Source organism: Poecilia reticulata, chromosome 20, assembly GCF_904066995.2.
Source record: "Poecilia reticulata chromosome 20, P_reticulata-male-v2, whole genome shotgun sequence".
Classification (NCBI taxonomy): domain Eukaryota; kingdom Metazoa; phylum Chordata; class Actinopteri; order Cyprinodontiformes; family Poeciliidae; genus Poecilia; species Poecilia reticulata.
This window is the reverse complement of record NC_088849.1, coordinates 27,193,659-27,214,069: the sequence shown is the minus strand read 5'-3', so window position 1 is coordinate 27,214,069 and position 20,411 is coordinate 27,193,659. Positions and strand designations below refer to the sequence as shown.

The 20,411-nt window shown below is 47.6% G+C and overlaps 3 protein-coding genes across 40 annotated transcripts; 1 reads left to right on the top strand and 2 right to left on the bottom strand.

Annotated features, from left to right (window-relative positions):
* Window positions 1-1,031: 1,031 nt before the first annotated feature.
* On the top strand, window positions 1,032-4,480 carry crygn2 (crystallin, gamma N2). Its single transcript, NM_001297443.1, is given in 5 exon segments — window positions 1,032-1,095; window positions 2,212-2,303; window positions 2,379-2,535; window positions 2,619-2,764; window positions 4,264-4,480. Coding segments are annotated over 5 exon segments (552 nt in total). The 5' UTR covers window positions 1,032-1,074; the 3' UTR covers window positions 4,400-4,480.
* Window positions 4,481-7,187: 2,707 nt separating this feature from the next.
* LOC145549305 (uncharacterized) lies at window positions 7,188-9,131 on the bottom strand. 37 transcript variants are annotated; one of them, XM_081601257.1, is made up of 9 exons: window positions 8,909-9,131; window positions 8,748-8,878; window positions 8,674-8,703; window positions 8,554-8,598; window positions 8,301-8,480; window positions 8,153-8,242; window positions 8,049-8,108; window positions 7,318-7,827; window positions 7,188-7,275 (listed from the first exon to the last, which is right to left on the bottom strand). In XM_081601257.1, the coding sequence occupies exons 1-9, from the start codon at window positions 9,129-9,131 to the stop codon at window positions 7,207-7,209; spliced, it is 1,338 nt and encodes a 445-aa protein (XP_081457383.1). In that variant the 3' UTR covers window positions 7,188-7,206. The 37 variants fall into 37 exon arrangements, 34 of the variants coding, with proteins under 34 accessions (XP_081457383.1, XP_081457380.1, XP_081457376.1 ...); XM_081601254.1 differs by having other exon boundaries at window positions 8,301-8,495; window positions 8,569-8,703; window positions 8,748-8,776; window positions 8,834-8,878; XM_081601250.1 differs by having other exon boundaries at window positions 8,301-8,495; window positions 8,569-8,703; window positions 8,748-8,776; window positions 8,834-9,131.
* nub1 (negative regulator of ubiquitin-like proteins 1) lies at window positions 9,013-20,409 on the bottom strand. 2 transcript variants are annotated; one of them, XM_017303154.2, is made up of 15 exons: window positions 20,250-20,374; window positions 18,532-18,653; window positions 17,927-18,094; window positions 17,466-17,530; window positions 17,330-17,394; window positions 11,704-11,859; window positions 11,548-11,636; window positions 10,872-10,978; window positions 10,620-10,806; window positions 10,438-10,545; window positions 10,154-10,306; window positions 9,939-10,085; window positions 9,799-9,861; window positions 9,387-9,582; window positions 9,013-9,311 (listed from the first exon to the last, which is right to left on the bottom strand). In XM_017303154.2, the coding sequence occupies exons 2-15, from the start codon at window positions 18,646-18,648 to the stop codon at window positions 9,169-9,171; spliced, it is 1,764 nt and encodes a 587-aa protein (XP_017158643.1). In that variant the 5' UTR covers window positions 18,649-18,653; window positions 20,250-20,374; the 3' UTR covers window positions 9,013-9,168. The 2 variants fall into 2 exon arrangements, with proteins under 2 accessions (XP_017158643.1, XP_017158644.1); XM_017303155.2 differs by having other exon boundaries at window positions 9,014-9,311; window positions 20,268-20,409.
* Window positions 20,410-20,411: the final 2 nt, after the last annotated feature.

Genomic DNA, 20,411 nt, shown 5'->3' with positions numbered 1-20,411 from the left:
GTCGCTCAGAACCGAGTCGCTCAGAACCGAGACGCTCAGAACCGAGCAGCTCAGAACCGAGCAGCTCAGAACCGAGCCGCTCAGAACCGAGACGCTCCGAACCGAGAGGCTCAGAACCGAGACGCTCAGAACCGAGCAGCTCAGAACCGAGCAGCTCAGAACCGAGCCGCTCAGAACCGAGAGGCTCAGAACCGAGCAGCTCAGAACCGAGCCGCTCAGAACCGAGCAGCTCAGAACCGAGCAGCTCAGAACCGACTCAGAACAGAGAGGCTCGGAACCGAGTCGCTCAGAACCGAGTCGCTCAGAACCGAGACGCTCAGAACCGAGCAGCTCAGAACCGAGCAGCTCAGAACCGAGCCGCTCAGAACCGAGCAGCACCTCGTTGAAACCAGAATTACTGAGGTTGTCGGTTCTAAACGTTTTGGGTTTTGGTGATCGGAGGCTTCAGTTTGTCAGCTGCTGATGATTCAGTCACGGCTGATCAGCGGCGGCTCGGTACCAGACCCGCCTGGACAACCGAGCGGTTCTGGTTCTGGTGTTCAGCACCACAAGTGTCCAGTAATAAAGCTGTGACCTGGTTCTGGATGATGGACCGCCAGCAGGGGGCAGCAGCGGCCCAGAAGCTGTTCCGTCTTCAGCCAGAACCTGCCGGTTCTGACCCAGTGGACTCTGACCCGAACACAGGTTCTGATCGGGTCCACAGGAGAAACCGTCCATCCAGAACCAGACAACCACTTCCTGTCATGGACTGGAGACAGAGTGGACACTGTCCCCCAGTCGAGGGACGGACGGATGTTTTTGGTGAATAATAAACATGTTGTGGATTTTCTGACCTCTGACCTCAGTGACATCATCTGATCCGATCCGTCAGAACGTCTCTGTCCCCGTCCCCCCGTCCCCCCGTCCCATTGACCAGTAAAGCTGCCCCTCCCAGCAGTTTCCATTGAGTCGGCGAGCAGCAGAATCAGCAGCCGACTCAGCAGAACCTTTTGGAGCAGAACGTATAAATTGGGCCGTCCAACTTTCTCTCTGCGACACTCAGTGTGTGGTTGAGGGACCGGTTGGACCAGAAACATGTCGCAGTACTCTGGAAAGGTGAGTAACCGGTACCGGTACCGGCCGATCCGGGTCTGGGTCGGTCAGAGGGATCAACACCTCAGGAAAATTCATGCAATGCAGCAACAGCTCACTGGATCAGAACCAGTTGGTTCCAGAACCAGAATCAGTCAGTTCCAGAACCGCTCACTGGATCAGAACCAGAAGATTTCGGTCGGTTCCAGAACCAGAACAGCTCACTGGATCAGAACCAGAATCAGTCGGTTCCAGAACCAGAACCGCTCACTGGATCAGAACCAGAATCAGTCGGTTCCAGAACCAGAACCGCTCACTGGATCAGAACCAGAACATTTCGGTCGGTTCCAGAACCAGAACAGCTCACTGGATCAGAACCAGAATCAGTCAGTTCCAGAACCAGAACCGCTCACTGGACCAGAACCAGAACATTTCGGTCGGTTCCAGAACCGTTTAATGGATCAGAACCAGAATCAGTCGGTTCCAGAACCAGAACCGCTCACTGGATCAGAACCAGAACATTTCGGTCGGTTCCAGAACCAGAACAGCTCACTGGATCAGAACCAGAATCAGTCAGTTCCAGAACCAGAACCGCTCACTGGACCAGAACCAGAACATTTCGGTCGGTTCCAGAACCGTTTAATGGATCAGAACCAGAATCAGTCGGTTCCAGAACCAGAACCGCTCACTGGGCCTCATGATTAGCTGACTAGCTGTAATGTGAGCTTGCGGCTCCCGGCCAGCAGGCGGCGCTCTCCTCTGCAGCTGATCCATGACGCTGAATCTATTCCTCATGTCTGAGGAAGAAGGGGCGGGGCCAGGCTGCTCATCCAATTAAAAGCTTCGGTTAGAGGTGGGCGGAGCTTGTTGGGGCGTGGTTCTCCCTGTTTTGGTGTTTTCCTGCCGAGTTCTGGAAAGTTCTGACCCGACTGTGGTAATAATGTGCTGATGTGACGTCACAGTGAAGGGTGGGGTGACATCATGCGTGGGCGTGGCCATAGCTGCCGTTTGTCAGGCAGAAGCAACAGATGAAAGAGTTTTAACAGAACTGAATTCTGGTTCTGATCCGTTCATCTTAACCCGGTTCTGACCCGTTTTCCTGGTTCAGAGCGGTTCACTAACGGCTAACGTCTCCTGCAGATCACCTTCTACGAGGGGCGGTGCTTCACCGGCAGGAAGCTGGAGGTCAGAGGTGACTGTGATAACTTCCAGGACCGCGGCTTCATGAACAGGTGATGAAGGTTCTACAGTCTACAGCTCATTTCCCTCCTGATTTTCACAATAAAAGCCTGCCTCCCTGTGCTCAGAGTGAACTCCATCCGGGTGGAGAGCGGAGCCTGGATCTGCTACGACCATCCGGACTTCAGGGGGCAGCAGTACATCCTGGAGCACGGAGAATACCCAGAGTTCCAGAGGTGGAACTCCCACAACGACCACATGGGATCCTGCAAGCCCATCCGCATGGTGAGCAGCTCCGACCTCAGGACCGCTCTGGGCAGGACCGTCCCTGAGGTCTGTAGACTAACCTGTCCGCTCTGGGTTCCCAGCATGGAGAGCACTACCGCATCGAGCTGTTCGAGGCCTGCAACTTCTCCGGCCAGTGCATGGACATCTGCGACGACTGTCCCTTCCTGCAGAGCCGCGGCTTCTCCAAGAGCTGCATCAACTCCGTCAGGGTCTACGGAGACGGAGCGTGAGTCCTGCACCACCCACACCACCACAACACAACCGGTACCAGGCCGGTACCAACTCGGCTCGGTCCTTCAGGGTCCAGATCCGCTCTGAGAGGCGACAGAGTTCTGGTTCCGGTCAGTCTCACAGGTCCCAGTGATCAGCCGGGTCTCCTGGACAAGTACGTAGTGACAGTGGAGAGGAAAAACTCCAGTTTAACAGGAAGAAACCTCCAACAGAACCAGAACCTGGACCGGCTTGTTTCCACAGAACTCGTTGGGTTTGCTTGTCTTTAAATGTCGGCGTTTTGTTGGGGCCAGGCGCCCGTTTCCCTTAAGTTTGCTAGCCTAGCCTAGCATGCATCATCAACAAGATGCTAGGTTAGCAAGAGAAGAAGAGCATAGTAGCATGAAGCTAGCTCTTTCTTCACCTTCGGTCTGATGGACCCGTGGGGCGACGTGGCCCGACTGGAACCGGATCTGCCAGAGGTACCTTCTATGGAACCTCTTCCCTTCATCAGGTCCAGTTGGTTCAGAACCTCCTCAGTCCATCATACAGCCTAGGATCAAGCTCTTCACCTTTAGGCTCATTCAGTACCTCCGTATCCACCTGAACATCGTCTCACCTGTCTGCAGCGCCACGTCTCACCACCAGGGGGAGCAGCGCCTCCCGTCTAACAGGAACAGGAACGTTTCTAGTTCCTGGTCACACCGAGTTCCTCAGTGTAAACATCATCTTATTCAGCACTGTGACGTTTTCTAACGCTGTGAAATGTTAGAACCAGAATCAGATTCTGTCTGGTCAGAATTTGAAGGCAGAACATTTAGATTCATCCAGGTTTTAATCTACCAAACTGGGTTAATCAGGGATTATGGATGTTACTGCGTATCGTCAGCGTCACGATTCCCTGCTGTCTGATGCCAACAGGAAAGACAAGCGGGCCGAACCAGAACCCTGCAGGACTCCATCAGTAAACCTGGGTTTTATTCACATGATCAACTGGAACCTGAAGGGCCCATATCGAAGTTCTGACCCAGAGAACCTCTCAGGTTCTGACAGGGTGTCCTCCCAGAATCATAACAATGTTCTGGTTTTACCTGTCCTGAGCGGTTCCTTTGAAGGTCCGGTTGTGGTTCTGGTTCCTGTGAAGGTCCGGTTGTGGTTCTGGTTCCTGTGAAGGTCCGGTTGTGGTTCTGGTCCTGAGCGGTTCCTGTGAAGGTCCGGTTCCGGTCCCGGTTCTTGTGAAGGTCCGGTTCCGGTCCCGGTTCTTGTGAAGGTCCGGTTCCGGTCCCGGTTCTTGTGAAGGTCCGGTTCCGGTCCCGGTTCTTGTGTAGGTCCGGTTCCGGTCCCGGTTCTTGTGAAGGTCCGGTTCCGGTCCCGGTTCTTGTGAAGGTCCGGTTCCGGTCCCGGTTCTTGTGAAGGTCCGGTTCCGGTCCCGGTTCTTGTGTAGGTCCGGTTCCGGTTCTTGTGAAGGTCCGGTTCCGGTCCCGGTGTCTAACCTCTGCTCCTCCTCTGCCTCAGCTGGGTGATGTACGAGGAGCCCAACTTCCGGGGCCGGATGTACATCGTGGAGCGCGGGAACTACTGCAGCCCGACGGAGTGGCAGGCCCAGAACCCCAACATCCAGTCCATCCGCAGAGTCGTCAACTACTTCTGAGCCTTCCTGTTCCTCCTCCTCCTCCTCCTCTTCCTCAGCAGGCAGATCAATAAACTGAGAAGAATCCAGTTTTTTATCAAACCGAGTCTCTGGCCTGATTCATCATCAACGTTCCGGTTCTGGTTCCGGTTCTGCTTCCTGTACAAACTAACCTCACTGTTACTGTTGGAACAGAACAAGGTTCTTGTCTGGAGATCCATGAGGTTCTGGCAGCAGCAGAACCAGAACCGTCAAAGTTTACAGAAACGGATTAAATGTGTTAATAATTTAAGTTACTGGATTCTGGTTCTGACCCAACGGTCCTACAGGAATAACTTTACATAGAAAATCATTTTAAAAACCTTTTAAAAACTAAATATTGAAGAAATGTAAACTCTCCCAAACGTTTAACTGACGTGCAGGCGGTTCTGCGGTTCCGACCCAACAAGTGGCGCCAGCCGTTGGCTCTCTCTGCTCGGTTCAAACCGTTTCTTCAGATCCAACAGTTTTAAAAATAAATCATGATTTTCCACTATAGACCCAACACTGAAATGATGAAATTCATATAAAATCTGTTGTTGATCATAATTAATAGTTTCATATGATTCATTGTGAAAACAGTTTCCTGCCATTTCAACCTGAAATGTTATTAAAACTCATTTAATCCATATTTTAATGTGGACGTTCAATAAAATCTAAACCATTTCCGCCAAAATGACCCAAATGAGTTCAGACAGAAAATTCAAAATTCATGATGAAAATATTCAATGATCTCCAAAAATAAACACATCTGGAAACCTGAAGAAATTAGATATTAAAATGTATCATTTTAACCAGAGATGAAGAACATTTGTCCTGAAACGTATTAAATTATGAAATGCAGCCGCTGACATGGTCCGTTTCTGTGGGTTTCCGTCCTGAGAGTCTCTGTTGTCTCGTCTCTTCCCGGTTGACGGTTCCCAGGTGAGTCTAGTTACCTGGTTACCCTCCCTGTACGTAAACCCACCTGTTGTCTCCGTCTCGTGTCAAACGCACGTCATTTGTCTGCCTGCCGTCACAGTGGAAGTGTAGTCAGGTGGGTTTAGCTCTTTGCTATTAGCTGTGAGCTAACTCTGCCGCGCCGCCTGTTCAGCTTCATTCATCATTTACATCCGGGGTCCCTGCGTCTCTTCTCACCACCACCGCCTCATGACAGACACACATTATTATATATTGTCTAAACTAAATAACTCGGCTTACAGTCAACAAGAGGCGAGAAAAGATCCGAGATATTTATAGAAAATCTGATGTTAAAAAGCTTTTTGTTCCTAAAACATCCTGGATGAATCCATAAACTATGAGGCATTTTATTATCATCATTATTATTATTAATATTATTAATATTATCATTATTATTATTATTTATTATTATCATTATTATTATTAATATTATCATTATTATTTATTATTATCATTATTATTATCATTATTATTATTAATATTATTATTATTATTATTATTATCATTATTATTATTAATATTATCATTATTATTATCATTATTATTAATATTATCATTATTATTATTATTATTATTATCATTATTATTATTAATATTATCATTATTATTATTATTATTATTAATATTATTATCATTATCATTATTAATATTATTATCATTATTATTATTAATATTATCATCATTATCATTATTATTATTATCATTATTATTATTAATATTATCATCATTGTCATTATTATTATCATTATTAATATCATTATTATCATTATTATTATCATTGTTATTAATATTATTATTATCATTATTAATATTATCATTATTATCATTATTAATATTATCATTGTTATTATTAATATTATTATTATCATTATTATTATTATTAATAATATAATCATTATTATTATTATTATTATTATTATCATTATTAATATTATCATTATTATTATTATTATCATCATTATCATTATTATTAATATTATTATTATCATTATTATCATTATTATTATTATTATCATTATTATCATTATTATTATTATTATTATCATCATTGTCATTATTATTAATATTATGATCATCATTACCATTATCATTATTATTATTATTACCATTATTATCATTATCATCATCATTATTATCATGATTATCATTATTATCATTATCATCATCATTATTACCATTATTATCATTATCATCACCATTATCATCATCATTATTACCATTATTATCATTATCATCATCATTATTATCATCATCATCACCATTATTATCATTATCATCATCACTATTATCATCATTATCACCATTACTATCATTATTATCATCATTAGCTCATGCAGTCACACACTTTGCTCATCCTGGCTGTAGAAAAACTGTTTTTTTGTTATATTTTTAATTTGTGTTTTTAAAATTAAAAAACCAAACCGAGGCTTTAAATCAGATGAAATCTGATCAATAATTCAGTTTGTTCTTCCTTGGAGAAAAAAGGAAGTTACATCATTTTAACAAAAACCATCTAGAACCAGAACCAGAACCCATCCAAGACCCGACTCGAGCTCTTCGACTAGAATTTTAATTATTTTTAATGAAGTCAAAATGGATTCTAAATTAAAATAAACTAAAAGTAAATCTATAAAACATTATGAGTGTGTAGAAGCTGTGATACAGTCAGCTGGAGGTCCAACAGAACCAGTCCAGAACCTCAGAGGTTCTCCCAGCCGTCCAGGTTCTGATCCGGTTCTGGCCTACCTGGGTCTGTTACCATGGTAACTGATGAAGGTCCCTGTAACCCGACTCAGAACTGGCTTCTTACTGTCAGGCAGAACTTTTTATTACGGGTCCATCAGAACCAAACAAACAGGAACATCAAACAGAACGGATCCGACCTCCATCAGGACGACCTCCAGGACGACCTCCAGGAGGACGACCTCCATCAGGACGACCTCCAGGAGGACGACCTCCATCAGGACGACCTCCATCAGGACGACCTCCAGGAGGACGACCTCCATCAGGACGACCTCCAGGAGGACGACCTCCATCAGGACGACCTCCATCAGGACGACCTCCATCAGGACGACCTCCATCAGGACGACCTCCATCAGGACGACCTCCAGGAGGACGACCTCCATCAGGACGACCTCCATCAGGACGACCTCCAGGAGGACGACCTCCATCAGGACGACCTCCATCAGGACGACCTCCATCAGGACGACCTCCATCAGGACGACCTCCAGGAGGACGACCTCCAGGAGGACGACCTCCAGGAGGACGACCTCCATCAGGACGACCTCCATCAGGACGACCTCCAGGAGGACGACCTCCATCAGGACGACCTCCAGGAGGACGACCTCCATCAGGACGACCTCCAGGAGGACGACCTCCATCAGGACGACCTCCATCAGGACGACCTCCATCAGGACGACCTCCAGGAGGACGACCTCCAGGAGGACGACCTCTAGAGGACGACCTCCATCAGGACGACCTCCAGGAGGACGACCTCTAGAGGACGACCTCCAGGAGGACGACCTCCATCAGGACGACCTCCAGGAGGACGACCTCTAGAGGACGACCTCCATCAGGACGACCTCCAGGAGGACGACCTCCAGGAGGACGACCTCCAGGAGGACGACCTCTAGAGGACGACCTCCATCAGGACGACCTCCAGGAGGACGACCTCCATCAGGACGACCTCCATCAGGACGACCTCCATCAGGACGACCTCCAGGAGGACGACCTCCAGGAGGACGACCTCCAGGAGGACGATCTCTAGAGGACGACCTCCATCAGGACGACCTCCATCAGGACGACCTCCATCAGGACGACCTCCATCAGGACGACCTCCAGGAGGACGACCTCCAGGAGGACGACCTCTAGAGGACGACCTCCATCAGGACGACCTCCAGGAGGACGACCTCTAGAGGACGACCTCCATCAGGACGACCTCCAGGAGGACGACCTCCATCAGGACGACCTCCATCAGGACGACCTCCATCAGGACGACCTCCAGGAGGACGACCTCCAGGAGGACGACCTCCATCAGGACGACCTCCATCAGGACGACCTCCAGGAGGACGACCTCCATCAGGACGACCTCCATCAGGACGACCTCCAGGAGGACGACCTCTAGAGGACGACCTCCATCAGGACGACCTCCAGGAGGACGATCTCTAGAGGACGACCTCCATCAGGACGACCTCCATCAGGACGACCTCCAGGAGGACGACCTCCATCAGGACGACCTCCATCAGGACGCCCTCCAGGAGGACGCCCTCCAGGAGGACGACCTCCATCAGGACGACCTCCAGGAGGACGACCTCCAGGACGACGACCTCCATCAGGACGACCTCCAGGACGACGACCTCCAGAGGACGACCTCTAGAGGACGACCTCCATCAGGACGACCTCCAGGAGGACGACCTCCAGAGGACGACCTCCAGAGGACGACCTCTAGAGGACGACCTCCATCAGGACGACCTCCATCAGGACGACCTCCAGGAGGACGACCTCCAGGAGGACGCCCTCCATCAGGACGACCTCCAGGAGGACGACCTCCAGGACGACCTCCAGGACGACCTCCATCAGGACGACCTCCATCAGGACGACCTCCAGGACGACGACCTCCAGGACGACGACCTCCAGGACGACGACCTCCAGGAGGACGACCCTCAAACCGATTCATCAGAAAAACAAAACCATCGCTTGAAAAGAAACCAACTGAAACGTCTCTGATCCAATTCCGCTCAACAGGTGGATCCATCCGTGTCCATCCGGTCCCGTTTGGGCCCCATGCGTTCTCAGACGGAGTGGGCCGGGCCTCGGTCCAGGTACGTCTTCAGGGTGGAAATCAGCTGGCTCTCGTCCTCCAGGGTCAGGTCCAGGTAGTCCTCCTCGTGGCGGGAAATGTCCTCCAAGACCTCGTTGACCAGCTGGCTGTCCTCTGGAGACACAGGACAGGAGGCAATCAGGATGGGTCCACAGCGCCGCCTGCTGGACCCTCAGAGCACCGCCTTACCTGGGGAGGTGGACGAGGTGCCGGCCTCCTCAGAGGACGGCGAGGAGGACGAAGAGGACGTGTATGGCGGGGACAGCAGGTCTGGGGACAGGACACCCTGGTTGTCCAACAGCAGCTGAGTTGCAGACTGGACGTCTCCTCCAGACAACCTGAGGGCCGCTTCAGCTGGGGCCCTCTGGAACCCCAGGTACAGCAGCTGGGGGACAGGGGACAGACAGGTTAGGGGACAGCAGCTGGAGGACAGGTGACAGACGGGTTAGGGGACAGCAGCTGGAGGACAAGTGACAGACAGGTTAGGGGACAGCAGCTGGAGGACAGGTGACAGACGGGTTAGGGGACAGCAGCTGGAGGACAAGTGACAGACAGGGGACATCTCAGACTGGAGGACTTCAGTTGGACAGAGGGACGGTACCTGCTCCACCTTCTCTGGACTGACAGCGTCCTGTGGGGACATCTGGGACGAGTCCAGCAGGATCTGGGGACAGACAGAAAGCGGTCAGGCGTCCGTCGGGTCCGGGTTCTGTCCCAAGGCCCGGCGGGTCGGGGACGGACCGCAGACGCCTTGTCCACGTCCCCCTGGGCGCGGTGCAGCGCTCTGGCCGCGTCCGTCCTGGAGAAGCCCAGCTCCACCAGCCGGGAGACGTCCTCCATCCTCGTCCTCCGCCGCTGCTGCTCCTTCTGCTGCTGGTCCTCACGCTCCTGGACCGGACAGGACCGGGTCAGAACCAGAGAGGACCGGTTGTCCCGGGGCCGTATCAGAGGCCTACCTGGCGCCGGTTGCTGATGAGGACGGCGGCCGCCTGCAGGTCTCCTCCACAGGCCCGCAGGCCCAACCGGGCCTCCCGCTCAGAGAAGCCCAGAACCAGCAGCTGGTCCATCTTCTCCGAGTCCGGAACCAGACGGCCGTACAGGTCCTCCACCTGAGAGGAGACGGGCCGTCGGGTCAGAACCAGCACAGAGACTGGAACCACAGAGAGCTGCTGGGGCCGTGAGAGGACCAGGGGACCCATCTGGACCTCCAGCGGAACCACCTGGACCCATCCAAACCCACCTTGGCCAGCAGATCCCGGGCCTGGCGGTCGTTTCCCTCCAGGAAGGACAGCAGGCTCTGCAGCAGGTACAGACGCAGGAACAGGACTTCCTCTCGTCCCGTGTTGCCCTGGAAACAGACAGACCCGTTCAGCGGCGGCTCCCCCCGGTGGCGGCGGCCGGTGGCGGCGGCGGCTCCCGGACCTTGATCATCAGCAGGCGCTGCTGCTGCTCGCCGTAGCAGCGCAGGAAGCAGTCCTCGGCGCGCTGCAGCCGGCTGCGCCCGTCCTCCAGGCAGGACAGCGCCTCCAGGGCCCGGTAGCACCACACGATGTCCAGCTGCAGGACGGCGTAGTTGTCCACGGAGCCCAGCATCGCCGAGCCGCACCGACTGCAGGACGGCGCGGCGTCAACAGAGCTTTTATTGTGAAAGGTGCAGGGGGCGGGGCTTCCTACCTGAAGTGCTGGTCGGCCTGCAGCAGGTGGCAGAGGGCGGAGTCAAACTGCCTCCTCTTCATCAGAGAGCGGCCCTTCTCATGGAACCCCATGGCCAGGATCAGAGCCTGGAGACAGGGGCCGTTACGGACCGGGTCGGGCCAGAACCAGAACCAGAACCAGAGCAGGTAGCAGGGCCAGCAGGGACCCGGCCCTAATTTGGACTGGACCATCTCAGCAGCATTTATTCTCAGCTGATTCCAAAGAGCTGAACCAAAAAGCTGTTAGCTTAGCACAGCTAACATTTGGGATGAGGGCTTTAGCATTAGCTTCTACTATTGATATAGTACTTTAGCGTTAGCTTTCAGTAATACTATGTTAATATTAGCATGTTAGTAGCTTTAGCAGGAGTAACGTTAGCGCATTAGCGTTAGCACAGCTAGCTCTTCAGTTAGCGGTGAGACTCCCAGTGAAACCAGTACAGAACCAGATCTTCATCCTGCTGTGGTTCTGGTATCAAACCTCCAGCCAGAAAGAACCTGTGAAGGGTACTGACTGGGTTCTGAAGAGTTCTGAGTGGTTCCGACTGGTCCTGAAGGGTTCTGACTGGGTTCTGAAGGGTTCTGAAGAGTTCTGAAGGGTTCTGGTTCTGGTTCTGAGTGGTTCTGACCGGTTCTGATGTCTGACCGAGCCTCACCTTCTTCTCGTCTTGCGGGATCGTCAGCGGGTTTCCTTTCTGGTCGGCGATCTCCAGGAAGGGCGTGGTCTCTGGATCCTCGCTGCCGTCTGACACACAGAGCATCATGAAGGTCAGGAGCCGGCCGACCTTTGACCCGGCCCGACCCGGACCCACCTCTCTCCGACAGGATCTGGAAGCCCTTCTGGGTGCGCTGCAGGCTCAGGCTCTGGCTCTTCTTCTCCTCCTCCCTGATGAGCTGCTCGGCGTCGCTGACCTTCAGCACCATGACCTTGCTGTGGTTCCTCACGCCCTGCTCGTCCAGCCGCCGGTCTGCAGACAGGAGGCGGGTCAGAACCGGCCGCGGGTCTGAGGGCTGCAGACCAGATGTTACAGACATTATTTTTTTTTTTTTTTTATAACTTTATTTTTATTTTTGTTTATGTTATTAGAACACAATCAAGAAAAAAGATCAAACAATAGAAATTATAAACAATAGAGAGAATAGAAAATATAAGAAACAAAAAATACAGAATAAAAACAAAATCACATCAGGGGGACTCATTTTGTAACTCAAAACAAAAACAGAAGGGGACCATTCCTATCCAAAATTAGTCCTGTCTCGATGTGAAGTTTGTCCATTTTTCCCATTTGTCCATGCATTGCTGTTCCTGTGTCCTCAGTCTATATGTTAGAATCTCCATCTCAAATAATGAGTTCACAGTCTGTATCCATTCCTTTGTGGTAGGAGGTTCAGGTTTGCACCACTTCCTGGTTATGACCTTTTTGGCTGCCACCAACAGAATTTTTAACAAATAACAATCATAATTAAGTACAGCATTGTCCAAATAACCAAGATATAAGACCAGGCCAGACTTGGGTATTGAGTAACCCAAAATCGTTACAATCTTATTGTGTATTTTGTTCCAGAACTGTGTAATTCTAGGGCAAAGCCAGAAAATATGCGTGTGATTAACATTAAGAGCTCCACAATCTCTCCAACATGGTTGGTCTCTAGATTTGAATTTACTAGTAATTTGAGGTGTTCTAAAAAATCTAATTATATTTTCCAACAATGTTCTCTCCAAATTCTGGAAGAGGATGTTGTAATTTGAGTCTTCCAAATATTCAGCCAGCCATCTTCAGTTAGCTGAATACCAAATTCCTTCTCCCATTTTGTTTTAATATTCAATGTATTAGTGCCTCTATTTTCTAACAAATATTTATAGAGTAAAGACACTATTCTATGTTTTTTACCCTTATAGGTCTCTATCAGCATTTTGACAATCCCATTTTCATTTGGGTCTATTTTTGTTTTATTTCTTTGTTATAAAGTCCCTTAATTGTAAGTATCTAAAATGATCTTGAGTTCTTAGAGCAAACTCTTGCTGTAGTTCATGGAAACTTTTAAAGTGTCCATCTTTAAGGACAACGCATAATGCTGTTAAGTCTCTTTCTAGCCATTGTTTAAATTGTGGGTCCTGAATAAAATATTTATTGTAGGCTGGCCACTGGATCAAACATAATTGTTTCTCTAATTTGTATTTTCGGATTATATATAACCATTTACCCAGTGAAAACCTAGTAATAGCATTAACATTCTTAAGTATATTCTTAATGGTCTCAATATCTCCAATAATACTTCGCAATTCTCTTCCATTGACTTTTTGTTCAATATTTTTCCATTTCGCTTCATAATTTTTGGCGCTAATATTTATTATGGGAGCTATTTGGGCAGCGTGGTAATATTTTCTAAAGTCGGGTAATGCCATACCTCCTTTCTCTTTTGGTATTTGTAAAATTTCAAATTTTATTCTGGGTTTTTTAGCGTTCCATATGAATCTAGATATAATCTGGTTCCATGTTTTAAACTGTCTATCCGGGATTTCTATAGGTAATGCCAAGAAGAGGTACAATAACCTTGGTGACACGTTCATTTTTATCGCTTCAATTCTGGAGCTGAAGTCTAGTGTTAGGACATCCCACCTTCTAATGTCCTTCCTAATTTCTTGATCCACTTTAGTAAAGTTAGCTTTATATAGATCACCTCTGTCTTTCGTTAATTGTACTCCTAGGTATGTCATCATAGTAGAGCTCCAATTTAAGTTATATTTTCTACGTATCATTTCAGATGGAGTATAACCAAATGTCAAAACCTGTGTCTTTTTCAAATTTAATTTGTATCCTGAATAAAAGCCAAATATCTCTAACTGGTTGATTAGACAAGGCAGCGAGTTTTCAGGGTCTGATAAATAGCAAATTACATCATCTGCAAACAAACCTATTGTATGGGACTCATTATGTATATCAATACCCTTAAGATCCTTATGTTGTCTTATATGTTGTGCGAGTGGTTCAATATAAATTGCAAATAAAGTTGGTGATAAACAGCAACCCTGACGTGTAGAACGTTCTAGTTTTATATTGTCAGTTAGATTTCCATTAATCTTGATTCTGGCCACTGGTGATTGGTATAAAGTCCTCACACACTGTACAGCTTTTTCATTAAAACCAAATTTTTCGAGTGCTTTATATAAGAAGTTCCAGCCCACGCTGTCAAAAGCTTTCTCTGCATCGAGACCAATTAAGATAGCTGTTATTTTTTATTTTGAATATGATCTATTATGTGAAGTGCCCTCCTGATGTTATCTCGCGTTTGGCGACCTTTAATAAATCCTGTTTGGTCCTCGTCTATGATATCTCCAATGAATTGCTCAAATCGTTTTGCTAAAATAGAGGTATAAATTTTATAATCCATGTTTAGAATAGATATAGGTCTATAATCAGAGCATGTTTCACTCCTCCTCTTTTTTGGAATGACTGTTATAATCGCTTCTCTCCAAGATGGCGGCAGCACTGCATGTTCCAATGTATAATTAAATGATTTTTCTAGTAATGGTAGAAAATCTTCACTAAAGGATTTGTACCACTCAGATGGCAGTCCATCACTTCCTGGTGTTTTACCATTTTTTAACCTATTAATTGCCTTTTGTATTTCTATTTTTGTTATATAGGAAGTGAGATGTTTGTTTTGAGTTTCTCCAATTGAGGGCAGGTCCAGTGACTCCAAGAAGGATTCTATCTGTCCATCTTTAGCAGAGGGGGGTTGACTGTATAATCTCTGGTAGTATGTCCTAAACCTGTCCTCAATAGTTGCTGGGTCATGTATCATTTGATTTGTTTCATCATCCTTTAATTTATATATATTTCTCTCTGACTGTTGCTTTTTCAGTTTCTTTGCCAACAGTTTTGTTCCTTTAGATCCCACCTCATGATATGATTGTTTAATAAACTTTGATTTCTTCTCGATTTCATATGTAAGCATTTTATCAATGTCGTTTCTAAGTTCTTTTATTTTTATAAACAGGTTGGGATTTTGGGTTAGTTTATGTTGTTTCTCTAGATCTATTAGTTGAGCTCTTTCTTTTCATAGGCTTCGATTCTGGATTTCTTAAAGGCCGCAGTTTTTGAAATCAATTTTCCTCTTAATACAGCCTTGAATGCGTCCCATAATATCACCGGATTAACCTGTCCGTCATCATTCTCTTCTATGTAGGTTTTTATGTCATGGGAAATTTCAGCTTTGATTGTTTTGGAGTTCAACAAGCCTGCATTTAATCGCCATGCTGTTTTGCGTTTTTCGGAGGATAAATTTAGTTTTAATGTTAGTGACGAATGGTCAGATATACTTGTTTCTTCTATTTTACATTCCTTTACCTTATATATATCACATTTATCCATGAAAAAGTAATCAATTCTGGAATAACTTTTATTAGGCGCCGAGTAATGGGTATAATCTTTTATATTGAGGTTTAATTCCCTCCAGACATCAACAAATCCAAACTCTTCAAGTGCCAATTTAAATTTTTTTGTAGTTAAATTTTGTTGTTTTTACTGTTTGTTGTATCAAGTTTTGTGTTTAATACCATATTGAAATCCCCTCCCCAGATCAACATTCCCTCTGTTTCCATAATTATTTTATTGAGGAGGTTATTAAGGAATTGTATTTTACTATTTGGGGGATTGTAAACATTGACCAGTGTTACCTTTACATTGTCAAGAGTCCCTTCACTATCACATACCTCCCTTCTTTGTCTGACAGATCATAGCTACAATCAAATTTTACTGAGTCATGAATTAGAATTGAAACTCCCCTTTTGTTTCCATGTCTGAAAGAGCTGTGAAATATATTTGAGTATCCAAAGCCCCTAAGTTTTTCATGTTCAGATTTAGACAGGTGTGTCTCCTGTAAATAGATTAACTGTGCTTTCTCTTTTCGCATTTTAGTTAGAATTTTTTTACGTTTTATAGGATTATTTATACCATTCACATTCAAGGAAACCATCTTAATATTAGCAGCCATTATTTAGTTTCATAAGGTCACCATGTGATTTTAGAAAAAGAGTCCCCAACAAATAGCTGAACGAGCTATTAAAACACAGATGAACAAATAGAACAGAAACTTCCAAAGGTAGAGATGTGCAAAGACATCCCTCAGAATCCCTGCTGGTGGGGTGAGGGCAAAATACCACCCTAGGGTGGGGGCCCTCTCTAGCAGTAGACAGAGGTCTACTTGTACTAGATAAGTCCAACATTTGGTAAACGCTACAACATTTACTCCATTCGGTATTTTGGTTAAATATCTATCAAAAGACCTATAACGTAACTTTAGTAACAGAGGGGAGATTGATATCTGAGACGGGATCCAAACCAGCTGGTAAGGTCACTCAACTCTTAACTCGCCCTAACATTACCTGAAATGTTTTTTATAGTAAAGCAAACTTGAGATGATTCAACGTTCAGTTACTGGTCCTCACGTCTGAACTCTGTGAGTTTCTCCCTCGCGCGTTGTCCTGCATTGGTGTTGTTGATCCGTTTCCATGGTAATAGCGAGTCCAGCCTCTCCTTGGTCACTTTTAACTTGTTCTCTCTTGGTTTCCAAATCAACCCGAAGCCTCTCTTGATCATGTCTGACGCTGCTTCGTCTGCGTTCTCATAGGTCCGAACTCCAGAGTCCCAGAAGATTCTCATCTTTGTGAACGGCGTCTGGAATCTGACACCTTTCTGCTTCAAGGCTGCTTTTAATGGGCCGTATGCTTTACGTTTTTCTATGATCTCCGAAGCGTAATCATTATCAAAATAAAGGCGCTTGCCATCCATCTCCACTTTCTGTTCCCAGGCTTTCCTTAGAACCATTTCTTTTGTGTTGAATTGCAAGAAATTCACAATTATAGATCTCGGGGCCGCGTTGGGAGGCGGTCTGGGTGCCAGAGCTCGGTGTGCCCGCTGAATCCGTAGTTCACTTCCATCTGGTAGCTTCAGCTGCTTGGTCAGCAGATCGGTGACAAACTCGGAAACCGATCTACCTTCTTTACCTTCCGGAACTCCATAGATACGAAGATTATTTCTCCGGCTTCGGCTCTCCAAATCCACAAGTTTGTCGTTCATAGCTCTGTTCCTTTCTAATGTCTCAAGCAGCGCGTTACAGACATTATTAATAATGACGCATGTTTTAACCAATAGGAAAAGAACTGGGTCGATCAGACCCTGACAGTCAGGCAGAACTGCGGATGTGGAAAGATAATTACCGTAAACTCTCATCTGAGATCAGCACCAACCAAACAACAGACTGGACTGGCAGAGAGGTCTACAGACCGACCCGATATAGATGAACCCGACCAGAATGAGAATCGGCCCAAACTCTTCCCAACATGACTGGTGCCCGACGTTGCCATGGTAACCAATAATCAGAACTCGGTCTGCAGCGTTACGCTCAGTAAATTACACAGGCGGCGGTACCGACCCGGCTGCAGGGTTCTGCCGTTCAGGATCAGCTTGATGTGCTTCAGGCTGAAATCCTCCATGATCCTGCAGGAGCACAAACAGCCTCAGAGTGGTGGGCGGGGCTATGACATCACCACCAGGTGAGGCGACCGTACCTGTCCACCAGCTGCTGCAGAGGGACGTCCAGCCGAGTCTCCAGGTGAGTCTTTGTCTTTGAGCCCTGGAAGTAGAAGCAGAACCTCAGTCCAAACCTCCAGCTCCACCCAGACTCCACCCACCAGCTCCACCCACCCACCAACTCCACCCACCAGCTCCACCCAGACTCCACCCACAAACTCCACCCACCAGCTCCACCCAGACTCCACCCACCAGCTCCACCTCGACTCCACCCACCAGCTCCACCCACCCACAAGCTCCACCCACCAGCTCCACCCACCAGCTCCACCTTGACTCCACCCAGACTCCTCCCACCAGCTCCACCCACCAGCTCCACCCTGACTCCTCCACCCAGACTCCTCCCACCATCTCCACCCTGACTCCTCCCACCAGCTCCACCCTGACTCCTCCCACCATCTCCACCATGACTCCTCCCACCAGGGGAAAGTGTCCTCCTGACCTTCCTGGCCTCTTTGGGCAGCAGCAGCTCCAGCGTCGCCACGCTGGTCTCCCTGAAGGTCTGGTTGCCTTTCCCTCTGGCCACCGCCTGAGCCCGGATGGACTCCAGAGCGCCCCCTACCTCCTCCACGGACAGGTCCAGGAGCGGGGCGTAGCGCTGCGCCAGCTCCTGGAGGACAGAACATCAGACCGAGACGCTGCTGTAAGCCAACCAGGAGCCGCATTTACTTCACCTGTTTCACTTCATCTACGGGAGACTTTCACTGCCAGAATCTAGAGATAAACTGAGGAGCAGAATCACGTTTAAATCGAACTGTTCTCGGATCTGCTGTGAACCCTCCTCATCCTGTAAACCCTTCCTCAGGCTGACCAGCTCCGTGCTGCCCTCCCTGCTCGGCTCCTCCAGACTCTCTGCCTGCAGGTTTCAGGTGTTTCCTGCTACAGCCCAGGTGATTTCAGCTGTTTGCTGAGCTGCAGTCAGGCGTCTTAAAGCAGGGGAGCCTCTGAAGTACTCAGGGCAGTGAGTCTGGAAGACCAGGGTTGGGAAAACCGACCTATAGACTCTGTGGAGACGTTCTCCTTCGGCCAATCAGAGCGCAGTCTCACCTGCAGGTGCGTGGCGCCCGGTTGGTCGTCCTCCTGGGTGAACGGAGGATTCCACAGTTGAACCTTCTCCTGCTTCAGCAGGTTCTTCAGCTTGGCCTGGAGGTTCTGCTCCGTCATGCTGTCTGTAACGACCAAGACAGGAAGTCAACCAGGGGACAGGAAGTAGACCAGAGGACAGGAAACCACAGGACAGGAGTCAACCAGAGGACAGGAGTCAACCAGAGGACAGGAAGTCAACCACAGGACAGGAAGTCAACCACAGGACAGGAAGTCAACCACAGGACAGGAGTCAACCAGAGGACAGGAGTCAACCAGAGGACAGGAAGTCAACCACAGGACAGGAAGTCAACCAGAGGACAGGAAGTCAACCACAGGACAGGAAGTCAACCACAGGACAGGAAGTAGACCAGAGGACAGGAAGTCAACCACAGGACAGGAAGTCAACCACAGGACAGGAAGTCAACCAGAGGACAGGAAGTCAACCACAGGACAGGAAGTAGACCAGAGGACAGGAAGTCGACCACAGGACAGGAAGTAGACCAGAGGACAGGAAGTCAACCACAGGACAGGAAGTCAACCACAGGACAGGAAGTAGACCAGAGGACAGGAAGTCAACCACAGGACAGGAAGTAGACCAGAGGACAGACAGGAAGTAGACCAGAGGACAGGAAGTAGACCAGAGGACAGGAGACAGGAAGTAGACCAGAGGACAGGAAGTAGACCAGAGGACAGGAAGTAGACCAGAGGACAGGAAACCAGAGGACAGGAAGTAGATCAGAGGACAGGAAACCAGAGGACAGGGATTCCCGTCTTGTCCAGAAACCTGTTCACCTTCAGCGGACTGAATCAAGTCAGAAAAGTCAGAAGGTCCAGAATCATTCACAGTAAAAAGCAGACGTTTTCCCTGATGTCTGAGGGTCATAATCATCAGGTCAGAGGTCAGAAAGGTGGGAATATTTTAGAATAAAAGCTGAAGGAAGTAAAAACTTAAAATAAAAAAATTAACAATGAAAATTGAAGCTTTCTAACCAGCCTGATAGTAAACTAACCTTTCAAACTCGACAGTAATAATCAATAAAACTAATAAATGTTATCTAATATTTCTGATCCGAGACAGATGGTTGTATAAAATCGTTGTTTTTATGATTCAAAGCTGCTGAAGCGAATTTAATCTCGTTTTATTATCGTAATTCATCATCACATCTGATATAATCTTTAATCATCTGAATAAAGTTTTGGTCAAAAACCAACAAAGATAAACAAAACAAAGCTTTTATTTTGAAGGCTGCAGAAGGAATCGACGGTTTCCATTTGCATTGTGGGAAACGTAGTCCTCCACGTTCAGGATCGCCGAGCCGGATCAGAACCAGAGACCAAGATCGAAAACTTTTACCGAGTCTGACTTTAAGATTGAACTTTGAAATCTTTAACAGGAAATGACGTCATTTCCATCACGTCAACACAAACTTTACTCCAAGAGCTCTCGTGTTAATTAGCAAAACATTCTTCACTTAGTTTAGTTAGTTAAACTAAAGTTTAACCCTGAAACTTTTGGTTTTATTTAAAATCTTAGCAACGTGAGAGTTCTCTCCGAACCGGAACCGGATACAAATGAAGATATTTAATAAAAACAGCTGAATATTTATCTCCAGAGTCACAGAGACGCTTCTACTCAGCAGCTAGCAGGTTGCTAATAATTTGTGGGCCAGGAGGCTGACCTCAGACTTCGGAGTTACCTCGCAGATAACGACGAGTCGCTGACTTCGACCTAAGGGACCCGAAACACCTGGAAGATCCCGAGACCTCAAGCTAAATGACGGAGATGTTTTCATGGAGCTGCAGAGGGAAGCAAACTGCGAGAGGTCTCACTCTGAGCGGCT